Source organism: Chiloscyllium plagiosum, chromosome 22 (assembly GCF_004010195.1).
Source record: "Chiloscyllium plagiosum isolate BGI_BamShark_2017 chromosome 22, ASM401019v2, whole genome shotgun sequence".
Taxonomy (NCBI): domain Eukaryota; kingdom Metazoa; phylum Chordata; class Chondrichthyes; order Orectolobiformes; family Hemiscylliidae; genus Chiloscyllium; species Chiloscyllium plagiosum.
The window spans coordinates 59,199,968-59,216,203 of record NC_057731.1 but is presented as its reverse complement, the minus strand read 5'-3'; the positions used below and the strand labels follow the sequence as shown (position 1 = coordinate 59,216,203).

Genomic DNA, 16,236 nt, shown 5'->3' with positions numbered 1-16,236 from the left:
GGGAGATGGGGGGATGAGGGAGGAAGGGGTGATGAGGGAGTGGATAGAGGGGAGGGGGGTGAAGGGAGATGGGGGGGGAAAAAGGGGAGTGAAAAGGGCAGTGGGGGAGGGAGATGGAGTCAAATAAAAAAAAACGAGGGTGTAGCAGGCCATAAGATGTAGAAGCAGAGTTAGGCCAAATCAACCCACTGCGTCTGCTCTGACATTTAAATCATGGCAGGTCTTTTTCTTAACCCCATTCTGCTGCCTCCTCCCCATAACCTTGATCCCCTTACAATCACAAACCTGAATGATTTGCTACAGAGGGCTGTGGAGGTCAATGAGTTCCACAGATTCCCTACCCTCTGGCTGAAGAAATTCCTCCTCATCACAGTTTCTTAAAGGGTCATCCCTTCACTCTGAGGATTTGCCCTAGGTCCTCGTCTCTCTAAAGTGAAAACATCATCTCCACATTCAATCTATTCAGAAGTCTCAAAATTCTGTACATTTTATCACGATTCCCCCCACCCATCCTTCTAAACTACATCGAGTACAAACCCAGAGCCCTTAACCACTCCCCATATTTTGGGCCCTTCATCCCCCAGGATCATTCTTGTTAAACTTCTCTGGACCCTCTTTAATACCAGCACATCCTTCCTTAGATACAGACCCCAGTGGACCCCAGGGGGAGGGAAGGGGAGGGCAGTGGGCGGCACGGTAGCACAGTGGTTAGCACTGCTGTCTCACAGCGCCAGAGACCCGGGTTCAATTCCCGACTCAGGCGACTGACTGTGTGGAGTTTGCACATTCTCCCCGCGTCTGCGTGGGTTTCCTCCGGGTGCTCCGGTTTCCTCCCACAGTCCAAAGATGTACAGGTCAGCTGAATTGGCCATGCTAAATTGCCCGTAGTGTTAGGTTAAAGGGGTAAATGTAGGGGTATGGGTGGGTTGCGCTTCGGTGTGGACTTGTTGGGCCGAAGGGCCTGTTTCCACACTAAGTAATCTAATCTAATCTAAAAAACTGCTCACAACATTCTAAATGTGGTCTGACCAGAGCCTTATACAGCTTCAGAACATTCCTGCTCTTGTATACCAGCCCTCTTGAAATAAATGCTTATGTTGCATTTGTCTTCAAACTGCCAATTGAATCTGCATGTTAACCTTCAGAGAATACTAAACTAGGAATCTTATGTCCCATTGTGCTTCAGAATTCTGAAGTCTTTCCCCCTTTAGAAATTAGTCTTACACCTCTTCTTCCTATCAAAATGAATAACTTGAATTCCATCTGCTGTTTCTTTGCCCATTCTCCTAGCCTGTTAAGTCCTTCTGCTGACTCCCCTCTTCCTCAACATTACCTGTCCATCCACCTATCTTTGTCTCATCTGCAAACTTAGCAACAATGCCCTGAATTCCTTCATCCAGATTATTAACGTATAGCATGAATAGTTGTAGTCCCAACACTGACCCCTTCAGAACTCCACTAGTCACTGCCATCCTGAAAAAGACCCTTTTATGCCCACCTGCTGAGTTCTGCCAGTCAGCCAATCCTTCTCCATGCCAGTTATCTTGTCCCTAACTCCAAGGGCTTTTACCTTCTGTAGCAGTGTCCTGTGCAGCACCTTGTCAAAGGCCTTCTGGAAATCCAAATAAGTCATGTCCACTCTCTCTTTGTCTAACTTATTCGTTACCTCCTCAATGAATCAACCCTGGCCAGTTCTTCCCTCAGGTCTTTGTCAATTCCTCAATTGTAATACCGTTACATATGATTTAATCATCTTCCTCTCGAACTGCAAGATGAATTCTATCATATAATGGTCACTGCCTTCTAGAGGTTCCTTCGCCTTCAGCTCCCTAATCAAGTCTGCCTCATTACACATCACCAAATCTAGAATGGTTTGTTCCCTGGTGGAACCTACCACATGTTGCTCTAAACAAAAACAAAACTCAGACATTCCATGAATTCCTTTCCTTAGGATTTGCTGCCAGCCGAATTTTCCCAGTCCACTTGCATATTGAAGTTCCCGTGATAATTGTAATAGCGCCTTTCTTACATGCCTATTCTATCTCCTGATTTATTTTCTTTGCCACATCCTGGTTACTGCTAGGAGGCCCGTACATAACATTCATCATTGTCTTTTTTCCCTTTGTGGTTCCTCAACTCTACCCACACAGATTTAACAAGAGAGTGAGAGGGAGAAACAGAGGTGGGGTGGGGTGGGGTGGGGTGGGGCGGAGAAGAGGAGGAGGGACGTCACGAGTGAAAGACAGGCACAGTGATGAATTGTTTGGCTTCAAGAGGGTGAGGCAGGAGGGGAATCTCACCACTTTGGGTTTGAATGGAGGATCAATTGCCCTTTTCTCCAATGCTGTCCAGTTCACTGTTTTGAAAAAGTTATGTAGTTTGATGTTTCCTGCAATGCCAAGTCTCTTTGTTGGATCTCTTTCAAAGAGCTGAAATAAGAAACAAAGTGTATGTGATATCTGTAGCAACAAACTGCAATAATCTACTTCCAGACCTTTAGCAAATAAAAAAACATAATACAAAGTCCCAAGGATCTTGAATGGTTCAGTGGTAGTGTCTCTATCTCTGGGCCAGGAGGTGCTGGTTCACGTACCTATAAAGCCCCACACAGATGTGCAAGACACCATAACCTGAATTGAGTCAAAAATAAGTTTTGGTTGGGAATCCCAGGCAGCTCAAGACATGGAGCTGCTGGAGAGGCTGCAATTAAAAACAGAGATTTTGGAGGGCTGGAAAGCTGGAGATCAGGGAGATATGGTGCAGGGATTTTTTTTTTAAAAAAGCCAACACATTTAAAACCATTGGTGTTGAGCCATACAGACAACAGGCAAAAGTGAAGACTGCAGATGCTGGAGATTGGAGTCAAGATTAGAGCGGTGTTGGAAAGGCACAGCAGGTCAGATAGCTTCCAAACAGCAGGAAAATCGACGTTTCAGGCAGGAGCCCTTTCATTCCTGATGAAGGGCTCCTGTCTGAAACGTCTATATTCCTGCACCTCGGACGCTGCCTGACATGCTGTGCCTTTCCAGCACCACTTTAATCATGGCAAGACAACAGCCCGTTCCCAGGGATTGAACTGATTGCTGGGTTTATACCTGTCTAATTTCTCACTGATTTTAGATACCAAGTAATCTCAAGGAGGAGTTAAGCAAAGATTGCAATGAATAGTCAGTTTTTCAATGCTCCAGATATAAGGTATCATAACATCACAAATGGAACAGTACACACACACACACACACACACACACACACAGTCTCCAGACTGAATGATTCAGAATGGATCAGAACCAGGAGCAGGAGTAGGCCATCTGGCCCTTCGAACCTGCTCTGCCATTCAATAAGATCATGGCTGATCTTATGACCTCAGCTCCACTTACCTACCCTCTCACTGTAATCCTTAATTCCTTTATTGTTCAAAAAAGTATCAATCTTAGCTTTAAAAATGTTACTGAAGTAGCGTCAACTACTTCTCTGGGCAAGGAATTCCATAGATTTACAATCCTCTGGTTGAAGTTCCTTCTCAATTCAGTCCTAAACCTGCTCCCTCTAATTTTGAGGCTATGCCCTCTTGTCCTAGTTTTGCCTGCCAGTGAAAAGATCCTCTCGACTTCTATCTTATCTATTCCCTTCATAATTTTACATGTTTCTATAAAAAAGGTCCTCCCTCATTCTTCTCAATTCCAATGAATATAATCCCAGTCTACTCATAAGTCAACCCCCTCAACTCCGGAATCAACCTAGTGAACCTCCTCTGCACCCCCTCTCGTGTCAATACATCCTCTCTCAAGTAAGGAGACCAAAACTGCACACAGTATTCCAGGTGTGGCCTCACCAGCACCTTGTACAGCTGCAACATTACCTCTCTGGTTTTCAACTCAATTGGACTTGACCAGAGCAGGATGACATCATCAATTCTTCAATTAACTGTTCTTCAGAGAAACGACTGAATGCTCCTGCCATAAAGGCAGTTACGTACCTTTTCCAGGATGTCCTTGGATTCCCTTGTGATCCAACGAGGATAGTGAGGAGTGTCCACCCGGATTGACTCAAACAGCTCATCCTCATCATCACCATGGAACGGTGACTGACCAATCAGCATCTCATATAGAAGCACCCCAAATGACCACCAATCAACCGAGAAAGTATATTTCTGGCCCAGTAAGATCTAGCAGCAAAGGAAACATCAAAGAGAGGGATCAAGATTCTGAGAGATTGAAGCAGGGAGAGATTGGGATGTGGAGCTAGGGAGGAAGGCAGCCTGGGCCCATAGAGCCCAGCACAAGGTACATGAGGGAGCAAACACTAGAGCAAGTCAGAAAACACAAGACACAGGACAATTGTCACAAGTAACAGCAGGACAGATCCCAAGAGCAACAACGTTCCTCCTGCTCTCTCAGGTCATCCCCAGGAATGAAGCAGAGAGCTGCTGGACTGATTCCCAGCATGGTGAAAGCACTGACCTCTGGTGCAATATAATCTGGCGTTCCACAGAAAGTGGTAGCTCTGTTCTCTCCAAACACATTCTCCTTGCACATCCCAAAGTCAGCGATTTTGATATGTCCATCCTTGTCTAACATCACATTGTCCAGTTTGAGATCCCTGCAACAAAAGACCAAGAGAGTTAAACTGGGAAGTTATTTTGTAGTTTTTAAATTATAACAATAATTTATGGAAAATGAGAGATTACTAACCTAGACACTAAGAATTGAAAAACAATACTTTGTGATTTTTGTGAAAATTTGTGAAGATTACCTAGACAAATGTATTCAAGAACAGGTACCCAATAAGCACAATCCATCGATTCTTACACAACAAACCTAAAGACGACGACACAACAAGCCCAGAGACACTACCATATATTAAAGACATCTTGGAGATGACGACCAGACTACTTTGGCTCCTTGGCATTATAGTAACCCACAAACCTACCAACACACTAAAACAGCTCTTGATGAATTTAAAAAAGGACCCTGCACCAATAAGCAGCAGAACGAACGTCATAGACAAAAGACGCTGCAAGGACTGCAACAAACATTACATCGGACAGACAGGCAGGAAACTAGCTAACTCGCTAAATGACCTGATCAACGATCACTGGTATCCATACACACAGATGAAGAGGGACACCAGTTTGACAGGGACAATACATCCTTCCTGGGACATGCTAAACAAAGACATGCACTGGAATTGCGAGAGACCTGGCATTCAAACCAGAACTCCATTAACAAATATGTTGATTTGGACTCCATTTACCAAACTCTCAGAAAAAGAACCGGAAATGATATCACCCACCACAACAGACCAAGACACATAAATAGCAAGCAGATAGAACACTAGCGCTTTACTGGTTATGTTACCAAGCATGGTGATGAAACATCTGAGAACAAATCTTCTAGCTCAGTGAGCAAACATATAACCTAAACGCAATATTTTAAACAGTCATGAAAATTAAGTTTTGACGTTCTGACAGGATTAGATTGTAAAGATCACATTTCTTTAGTTTACTCTGTATTTGGAGTGTGGACCAAAGTTGGAAAAGGACTGCTTTAAACCAAGGAAACTGTGGAAGGTGTTGCTACACAAGGCACTGGAACCCACTGTGAATTGTATTCCAATTGCTTTTTTGTTCAAACAGTGTGGAAGGAAATATCTAGGACAGCCCAGCACTGTGGGTGTGTACAGAGCAAGCTTCACCCAGAGAAAGATTGCTGACTGAGGTCAGAGTTGTCCAAACTAACACCAACAGAAACAGGAAAACGTCAACCTATCAACAGAATAGAAGGAAATGATAAGGCCTTGCTCCTCCAATCATGGACAGGTTCTCTCTCTTAAATGCAGCTGATAGGTTTACATCCAGGTGCAGGGAGGTTGGAGTAACAAGGTGCGGGGAGTGGACAGGGGGCGAAATTCTGGGAGGCCAATTTTTCTCCTACCCTGCCTCCTGTGAAAGTGCTATCCCTTATCCGCAATTCCTCCACCTCTGCTGCATCTGCTCCCAGGCAGACCAACTCCACCACAGAACATTCCAGATGGCTGCTTCTCCAAAGACTGCAAATTTCCCCTCCCACACAGTCAACAATCCCCTCCGGCACATCTCCTCCACTTCCTGCATATCTGCCCTTGAACAACACCCCTCTCCAATTGCAATAAGGACAGAACCTTCCTGGTCCTCATCTTCTATCCCACCGACTTCCAGATACATCACATCGTCCTCTACCATTTCTGTCACCTACAAACAGACCCCACCACCAGGGATGCATTTCCCTCCCCACCCCTATTTGCGTTCCAGAGAGACCATTGCCTCCTTGTTAGGTCCATGCCTCCCACCAAACCATCCTCCAACTTCAGCACCTTGCCCCACACGTCCCCCCATACCTCCGTCCAAGGCACCACAAGGATCGTTCCACATCTGACAGATTTACCTGTACTTCAACACAGATCATCTAATGTGTCTGTTGCTCTCGATGTGGTCTCCTCTACATCAGGGAGACAGGACGCCAACTTGCAGAACACTTCAGATACCATCTCTGGGACACCCGCACCAACCAACCCCATTGCCCTGTGGCCGAACACCAACTCCCCTTCCACCAAGGACATGCAAGCCCTTGGCCTCCTCCATCACCAAACCCTAACCACCTGATGCCTGGAGGAAGAACGCCTTCCACCATGGGACCCTCCAACCACGCAGGACCAATGTGGATTTCACCAGATTCCACATTTCCTTCCTCCCTCCCCCATCTTCATCTATCTATTGCATTCCTAACTACCTTACCCACAGCCCCACACCACCCCCATTTATCTCTCAGCCCTCTTGGGCCACCCCTCATTTCTGAGCTTTGGCTCCTCAGATGCTGCCTGACCGGCTGTGCTTTTCCAGCACCACACTCTGATCTCCAGCATCTGCAGTACTCACTTTCTCCAAGTGTCTGTAACTCTGCACCAAGGCCAGGTACCAGCCACTCTTCAGTTATTCTGGGACAAGTAGTGGAGAGCTGCTTTTTTTTGTTGAGTTTATGACACAAGGTTTAGGAAGGGAATAGGGGTGTTATAGGGGGGAGCTCCAGGATTTTAACCTAGCGACAGTAAAGACACAGCGATATATTTCCAAGTCAGGCTGGTGAGTGGCTTGGAGGGGAACTTGCAGTATCCCATGTATCTGCTGCCCTTGTCCTTCTAGATAGGACAAGGGTTTGGAAGGTGCTGTCAGAGGGCCTTTGGTGAATTGCTGCCGTGTGATACCACTACATTTCTTCTTCTCCCCCTCCTTGTATCCAAATTCATCGGTAATGCATTTTGGTGGATAAAACAATCAACTTTTAGATCCCTAAAATCTGCCCTTTTCCAGACTGTTATCTTAATCCTGGATTGATTTTTAGTGCTAATTTCCAAGTGCTCCTCCTTTCTGATGTTCTGCACTTGGCCTTTTTAAAAAATTAATTCATGGAATGAGGGAGCCACTGGCCAGGACAGCAATTATTGCCCAACCCTAATTGCCCAGAGGACAGCTGGGAATCATCCACATTGCTGCGGGTCTGAAGTCACATAAGCCAAACTAGCTAAGGATGTAGGCTTTCCTCCTTAAAGGACATTAGTGAACCAGATGGGTTTTCCCATCTACAATGGATTCGTAGTCACCATTAGACTCTTGGAACGTAGGAATTATGAGCGGGAGTAGGTAATTCAGTTTTTCATCAGAAACATATCTACTACTTTCTTGAATCGGGTGATTGATTCTACGTCCACTGCACGAAGACGAAAGTGAGGACTGCAGATGCTGGAAATTAGAGTCGAGGGTGTGGTGCTAGAAAAGCATAGCAAGCCAGGCAGCATCAGAGGAGCAGGAAAATCGACATTATGGGCAAAAGCCCTTAATCAGGAATGAGGGTTTTTTGCCTGAAATGTCGATTTTCCTGCTCCTTGGATGCTGCCTGAGGTGCTGTGCTTTTCCAGCACCACACACTGCCTCCACTGCAGTCTGGGGTAGTGAGTTCCACAGATTCACAATCCTCAGAGGATTTCTCCCCATCTCAGTTCTGAGCCTACCTCCACTCACTCTATGCCCTCATGAGAGACTCTCTCACAAGAGGGAACATCTGTTCAACAACTACCTTATCAATTCCTTTTAGCATTTTATATACCTCAGTCAGATCCTCTCTCACTCTTCTGAATTCCAGTGAGTACAAGCCCAAGTTCTTCATATGGCAGCCTTTTCATCCTTGGAATCGACCTGGTAACTGGCTCTTAATTCCAGATTAGTCAAAAGGAGAGGTTGGACAAACGGATTGTTTTTGCTAGGGTATCAGAGGCTGAGGGGGTGACCAGGTAGAATTTAATAAAATTATGAAGGGCATGGATAGAGTGGATAGTCAGAGTCTTTTCTCCAGGGTGGCAATGTCAGATAATAGGGGGCATAAGTTTAATGTGAGAGGGGAAGTTTGAAAGGAGATGCGACAGGCAGGTTTTAGCTTTAAAACACAGGCATTTAGAAGACATACAAACAGACAGGGAATAGAGAAATATGTTCAAAGTTTGTGAGAAGATTTGTAGCTCGGGTGCTCGTTGCTGTGGTTCTGTTCGCCGAGCTGGAAGTTTTTGTTACAAACGTTTCGTCCCCTATCTAGGTGACATCCTCAGTGCTTGGGAGCCTCCTGTGAAGCGCTTCTGTGGTGTTTCCTCCGGCATTTATAGTGGCCTGTCCCTGCCGCTTCCGGTTGTCAGTTTCAGCTGTCCGCTGTAGTGGCCGTATATGGACCATGTGCAGACGTGGCTTAGTTTAGAATGGCATCATGGCTGGCACAGATGTGGTGGGCTGAAGGGTCTGTTCCTGTGCTGTACTGTTCTATCTTGTGTATATGCGGTTTATTGAATTCAAATTCTTCCATTTGCCAAAGCAGGATTCGAACCCACCCCCCAGAACATCTCCTGGCTCTCTGGATTGACAGTCCAGTGATAAAACTACTAGGCCATCACCTGACTCCTTTCTTAGAACCAGATCCAGCACAGCTCCCTCCCTGGTAGGACTGGAAATATACTGTTCCAGTATACATGGACACATTGCAGAATTTCTCTCCTTCCTTGGCCCACACACTACCTTTTTCCCAATCTATCCTGAGTAATTGAATTCATTAACCATCACAACTCTACTTGTCCTGCAGATTTCTGTAATCTACCCACAAACGCTCTTCTACTTTCTTCCCCTCTATAATAAATATCCAACAAGGTCACCACTCCCTTCCTGTATCTCTCCTCCAACTATATAGATTTTAATTCAGGAACTACATCGGGTTCAGGCTAAAGGTATTATCTCTGACCAAGATTACTGCACTTCTTCCCTTTTTACCCATTCCATTTCTGCTAAAAGCCTTATAACCTGGCATGTTAAACATCCATCATGAAGGGCTTGCCGAACCTGCTGTGCTTTTCCAGCACAACACTCTCGTGTCTAATCTCCAGCATCTGCAGTCGTGACTTTCGCCATGTTAAATATCCTGTCCTGTTCTGGCTTGAGACACTTTTGTGTCAATGCTATGTCATGTCTCTCTCTCGAGCAAGTTCAGCTTCAAATTCACCAATTTTATTCATTCTATTCCATGCATTTGCATGTGCACAATTTAACCCCGCCTTTCACTTTCTTGCCAATTGGAAGGCTATGCTTTCTTTGTTCACTTATCACACCAGCCTTCCCTCACTTCCTTTTCCCTGTTCTCCATCTTCTCTCTTTTGCCCTTTGGTACTTCTAGAACTAGGCCCATTAGTCTAACCACATCCTCTGATGTACAAGTTTAAATCCATTCCCACTAAACTGGTTATTCTCTCAGCAATGACATTAGTTCCTTTTCTGCTCAGGAGAAGCCTAGCTTCTTCTTTTCCCAAAAATGATCCAAATGTTTCCAAAAATCTAAATCTCTCCTCAGGCCATGAGTTTACCTCTCTGATCTGCATTTGCCTAAATGGTGAAGCTCATCATGCAGGTAGTATTTCTCAGGATTACTGCCCTCAGGATCCTGTGTTTCACTTACTTCTCAGCTCCTGAAACTGAATTTGGCAGAAGAAACAAACGTGATATGAGAAAATCCTTTTTCACACATCGAGTCGTTACGGTTAGGAAGGCACTGCCTGGAAATGTGCTGGAGGCAGGTTTAACTGAGACTTTGAGGGTGACATACATAAATGATAAATAGAGATCAATGAATTATGTACAGGGTCAAATGAAATATCAGGGGATGGGCACCAAATCAATATGCTCAGAGCTGGCACAGACAGAATGGGCCAAATGATTCCGCCTGCGTTATAACAATTCTGAGATTCTGAAGGGCATGGGTGAGGGTTTCTGTAGTGAATGAGCAGAAGCAGCTGCTTTGTTGGGCAATGCTAACATCTGTGTCTGTTGCCCTGTCTCCTCAGTTGAGCATTTCATTCTTGGTGCAACCCTCTCACCTGTCCTTTAAAGTCCTTATACTCAATTGGCCAAACCACAAACCGAGACTCTCACCAAAACATCTTCACTGCTTCCCTCTGTTTCTGTAACTTTACAAACATCAACTTCCAGCTCATTCCTGTTCTGAGTTCACTGTACTTAGCGTGATTTCTCCTCTTGCTCGGAGCTTCCACAGCCCATGCGGTGGCAGCTAGCCCCTTCAGTCTCCCATCTCACTTGGATCTAATCTTTTTCCATTGTTGATCATAGATGGTGCCATCTTTATTCACTTTAATATCACAAAGATGCATAGGCCAGATGAATTGGCCATGCTAAATTGCCCATAGTGATAGGTGCGTTAGTCAGGGGTAAATATAGGGTAGAGGAATGGGTCTGGGTGGGTTACTCTTCGAAGGGTTGGTGTGAACTTGTTGGGCCGAAGGGCCTGTTTCTATACTGAAGGGAATAGAGTTTCCCCTCACGACCTCTGAGCTCACTTGGTCCACAAGACCCATTTCCTCCACTCTCAACCAACTTGCAATTACCCCAAAAGAGGTCCCACTGTCTCTGTCCAACTGTAAGGTGACAGTGTGCAGTATCCTGTAACTCTCAGAATGATCCTCACACTCACCGATAAATAATCCCCTTTGAGTGCAGGAATTGCAATCCGCAGATTATCTCAGCTCCATAAAACCTGTTGAATCAGAAGCAAACCATTTTGTTACATATGCCATCCATCAAAAACTTTACAACAGATTCTACAAGATCCACTCACCATTTACACAGTGAAGCTTAGCTCTGTCTTTGTTCTTTGGGTACTCATACCGTTGAGTAAAAGCTTTTGAAGTATTGCAATCCCAATTAGTAATCATACCAGACAAAGACTGATCTTAGGGAAGCCTAGAATGGTGATCCTAAGTTTTACGGTTTGTGATTTGATTACCATGGAGATCAGTAACTGAACATATTCACAAAAGGTTGCCAACATACTTTCAACAAAAGAACGCAAGTTTATTACATAAAAGAGGGGAAAAAAACCTCAGAATTTTAAAAGATCTTACCATAAACGGCAAAAGTCTCAACTTTTTCCCAGCAATATTCTTAACAGACATTGAACCACAGTGAAGTATTAGTCCTATCTTTATTTCTTAATTTCTTATTTGGTGTGTCTTCCATAAGACACAGGTTAACTCTGACTTTTTTCACTTAACTCAAAAGGAAACATTAGTTATCTTGAAGCTACCAGATATTTCACCTTCTTGGCCTCTCCATCTATGTCTTCTACTGGGTCATAAACACTCACCATGTAAATTGTCTAGTCCTTTTCTGTTTTGATTCTTTAAAAATAAAATTGCCATCTTCAAAGAGTGAAACACCAAAATCTCATTTTCTTCGAGAGCCCAAGTTCCCAAACAACACATAATACAAACTTTCAGAGAGGTCAAACAGAGCTGACTTCAAATAAAAACTGACAAATAAAGATTGACTGGAGTGCAAACTCAGGAAGACGACTGGCCAATAGGTACTGGATACTCTAGCCATGCCTCACCCTGGTGCATTCAATTCTCAAGATGGAGGACAGTAACTCAAGTTACTTTGATAGCACCTCCATCTCTTACAAGCACCTCATTCTTCTTGGGAAACCAGAGATGGGCAGTGAAGGCGAGTTTTCCATAACATACATTCTAGGGAATTTCTGTTGAGAGTCTGGCACTTTGACATTTCACATCCAAGAACACAGCACAGTATTTGAAATCATCGTATCAGAACGGTAACATCAATCTGGGAGTCTTCACTAATCTCACGGCAATGGGACATTTTAAAAACCTCAGCTGCAACAGCTGCAGACATCTAGCTCCAGACAAACTGATTAAAGGAAGCTGAACTGTAGAGGGGAATTCTTTCCTACAGCAGCTTTCACCTTTCCAAGAGAGCCTGATGCATTTTACAATAACTACTGTCATGTAGGAAACATGGCAGACAATTCACACGCAGTAAGCTCCCATGTGTTACTGATCAGAATTCTGTGTTGTGTTTAATTGAGGGGGTCAATATTGGGCAGAACAGGAGGGTAAACTGCTCCTCTCAAAACTGCTTCAGGATGGGCGTGGTTTTAAAACTCAGAGTGAACAAGTTAGAGACGAGGAGAGGAGTGGGGTGGGATAGTTTAGCTCAATACTCGAAAACCGCGACTACCACCGAGGTTAGGTGGAGGATTGACTTACATCGCTCGGTACAGATCGAAACGTCCTTTTTCCTGAATGTGGAACATCAGGTCACCACCATTCAAATATTCCATGACAAAGAATAGATGCTCCTGTCCATGAAAGTAAACCATCAATTTTCAGATTTTGAATTCACAGAGTGCAATTCAATTTTCTCACAATCTACAATCCATCATCAACCCAATCATCAGAATAAATCTGTTCAACAGTCCCATGAATCCCAACTCAGTCTCCAAACCTACCAGAACCACCCACTAACACCAGCATCAATTCCCGAGCCAGAAGCCATTTAGCCCATCAGGGATAGCCTGAATTTCCACCTGCTACCCTACTGTTGCAAATTTGGGTAATTGTACATTGGGAGGCAGGAAGTTTGAATTTGGGGTTTATAAAATGCTAGGGGAATAAAGCATTGCGTGGTCCCGCTAAAAGATGGCACTTTTTCTGTGCCTAGAAATTAGAACGGATGCCTGAGAGCCGCAGCTTGAGTTTGCAAGTACACAGAGCACCCGAACAGAAATATTTGTATCGAATAGATGTATAGTTAGCAGGCCAAGCAGCAGTTTTTACCAAGACAACAGGCTTTTGAATTTAGCCAATCAATTTGAATCAAGCACTTTAGATACCCAAAAACCTATTAAAATTAAATCTGATGGTTTTGACAGCATCGGGCCAACCCTATTGTGAGAAATATTGATATATCATCAATGATATAAAAAGGGGGCAATTGGACAAATACCCCAGAGTTAGCTGCTATCTCACAGAACTAATGGCCCTCAGCTCTCAAGAGTTGCTGGCTTGCACAGTCATCTATATATTCAAGAAAGCATCATTTAAATAACAACAATACCAATGATGGAGAAGGTACAACACATTCTGGAAGTGCTGGCTGTAATTTTGACAGACTAAATTCTGGGTTTTTTTTTGTATATAAGTGGGAGTTTTATTTATAGGAACAGCTTACCACTAGAATCTAGTTTTACTTGGGAATAGTTATTAGCTAGAAGGGATTTATTCAGTTTTTAATAGTTTAGGTAATTTGTTCACTGTTAGATAAACAAATTGTTACTTATTGATTTTGGAATGTCAGGGATTTTTTTTAGATAACCACTAGAAGACGGGATTTATCCCAGGTTACTGAGGGAGCCGAGAAAGGAAATAGCTGGGGCCCTGACAGTTATCTTTGTAGCGTTCTTAAACACAGGTGAAGTACCAGAGGACTGAAGAGTTGCTAATGTTGCCCCCCTCCATGTTCAAAACAGGTAGTTGGGACATTCCAGACCAGTGAGTCCGACATCTGTGGTGGGAAAGTTGCTGGAGAATGTACTGAGGGATAGGATCTATTTATATTTAGAAAAGAATGGGCTTATCAGAGAGAGGCAACATAGGTTTTGTGCGGGGGAGATCGTGCCTTACAAACTTAAGAGTTCTTGGAGGAAGTGACCAAGTTGATAAATGAAGGAAGGGCTGTAGATGTCACATCCATGGACTTTAGTAAGGCATTTGATAAGGTGCCCCATGGTAAACTAATGGAGAAGGTGATTACAAGATGATTAGGGGTTTAGATAGGATTGACCGTGAGAACCTTTTTCCACGTATGGAGTCAGCTAGTACGAGGGGGCATAGCTTTAAATTAAGGGGTGGTAGGTATAGGACAGATGTTAGGGGTAGATTCTTTACTCAGCGAGTCGTGAGTTCATGGAATGCCCTGCCAGTAGCAGTGGTGGACTCTCCCTCTTTATGGGCATTTAAACGGGCATTGGATAGGCACATGGAGGATACTGGGCTAGTGTAGGTTAGGTGGGCTTGGATCGGCGCAACATCGAGGGCCAAAGGGCCTGTACTGCGCTGTATTTTTCTATGTTCTAAGGTGAAGTCACATGGTGTGCAGGGGGTTCTAGCTAAGTGGATAAAGAACTGGTTGAGCAACAAGAGACAGAGAGTAGTAGTTGAAGGGAGTTTCTCGAAATTGAGAAAGGTGACCAATGCTATTCCACAGGGGTCAGTGCTGGGGCCACTGTTGTTTGTGATATACAAAAATGATCTGGAAGAGGGCACTATTGGTATGATCAGCAAGTTTGCAGAGGACACAGATTGGTGGAGTAGCAGAAAGCATAGGGGTCTGTCAAAAGGATACAGGAGAATATAGACAGACTGCAGAGTTGGGCAGAGAAGTGGCAGATGGAGTTCAATCCATGCAAGTGTGAGGAGATGCATTTTGGAAAGTCTAATTCGAGAGCGTACTACACTATAAATAGAAGAGCCTTGGGAAAAATTGATGAGCAGAGAGATCTGGGAGTGCAGGTCCATTTTACCATGAAGGTGGCTGCACAGGTGGATAGAGTGGCCAAGACGACATATGATATGCTTTCCTTCATCAAATGGGGTATTGAGTATAAGAGCTGACAAGTCATGTTAAAAGTGTACAGGACTTTGGTTTGGCCGCATTTAGAATACTGTGTACAGTTCTAGTCGCCACATTACCAAAAGGATGTGGATGCTTTGGTTTGCCAGCTGTGTGCCATAAGGATTGGCGCTGGGTCCATTATTGTTTGTCATTTATATAAACAATTTGGATGAGAATATAGGAAGCCTGGTTAATAAGTTTGCAAATGACACCTAAATTGGTGGTATAGTGGACAGTGAAAGTTATCGAAGATTACAAACCAATCTTGACCGATTAGGTCAAGGGGACTGAGGAATTGCAGAGGGAGTTCAATTCAGATAAATGAGAGAGATTGCATTTTAGTAAGGGAAACCAGGGCAGGACTTGCATATATAGTAGTAGGGCCCTGGAGATTGTTATCGAAAAGACAGACCAGTACATCGTTCCTTGAAAGTGGCTTTACAAGTAGATAGGGTGGTGAAGGCAGCATTTGGCACACTTGGCTTCACTGCTGAGATCTTTCAGTACAGAGTTGGGACATCATGTTACAGCTGCACAAGATATTGGTGAGGCCACATTTGGGGTACTACGTACAATTTTGGTCGTCCTGCTATAGAAAGGATGTTATGAAAGTGGAAAGGGTGCAAAAAGGCTGAAGGGTGACACTATAGAAGTTTATAAAATCATGAGGGGCATAGGTAAGATGACTAGCAAAGGTCTTTTCTCCAGAGTAGGGAGTTCAAACCAGAGGGCATAGGTTTAAATGTGAGGGGGGGAAAAGATTTAAAAGTGACCTGAGGGGCATTTATATTTGCCAGGAATTGGTGTTGGAGAGACTCTTAGGTCTGAAGGTTGATAAGTCCCCGGGGCCTGATGGTCTACATCCCAGGGTACTGAAAGAGGTGGCTCGAGAAATCGTGGATGCATTGGTGATTATTTTCCAGAGTTCGATAGATTCAGGATCAGTTCCTGCGGATTGGAGGAGGGTGGCTAATGTTGTATCACTTTTTAAGAAAGGTGGGAGAGAGAAAGCAGGAAATTATAGACCAGTTAGTCTGACTTCAGTGGTGGGAAAGATGCTGGAGTCTATTATAAAGGATGAAATTACGACACATCTGGATAGTAGTAACAGGATAGGTCAGAGTCAGCATGGATTTATGAAGGGGAAATCATGCTTGACTAATCTTCTGGAATTTTTTGAGGATGTA

The 16,236-nt window shown here is 44.1% G+C and overlaps 1 protein-coding gene across 1 annotated transcript in view; it reads right to left on the bottom strand.

Annotated features, from left to right (window-relative positions):
- Positions 1-16,236, bottom strand: part of LOC122561369 (protein kinase C delta type-like) — a 107,447-nt gene that overhangs the window by 1,476 nt on the left and 89,735 nt on the right. The window contains exons 13-17 of the mRNA XM_043713126.1: positions 12,643-12,734; positions 11,049-11,111; positions 4,461-4,599; positions 3,977-4,165; positions 2,301-2,429 (exon numbers count right to left, since the gene is read on the bottom strand). Of these exons, the coding sequence (XP_043569061.1) occupies positions 2,301-2,429; positions 3,977-4,165; positions 4,461-4,599; positions 11,049-11,111; positions 12,643-12,734 (612 nt within the window). The remainder of the gene's footprint in view (positions 1-2,300; positions 2,430-3,976; positions 4,166-4,460; positions 4,600-11,048; positions 11,112-12,642; positions 12,735-16,236) is intronic.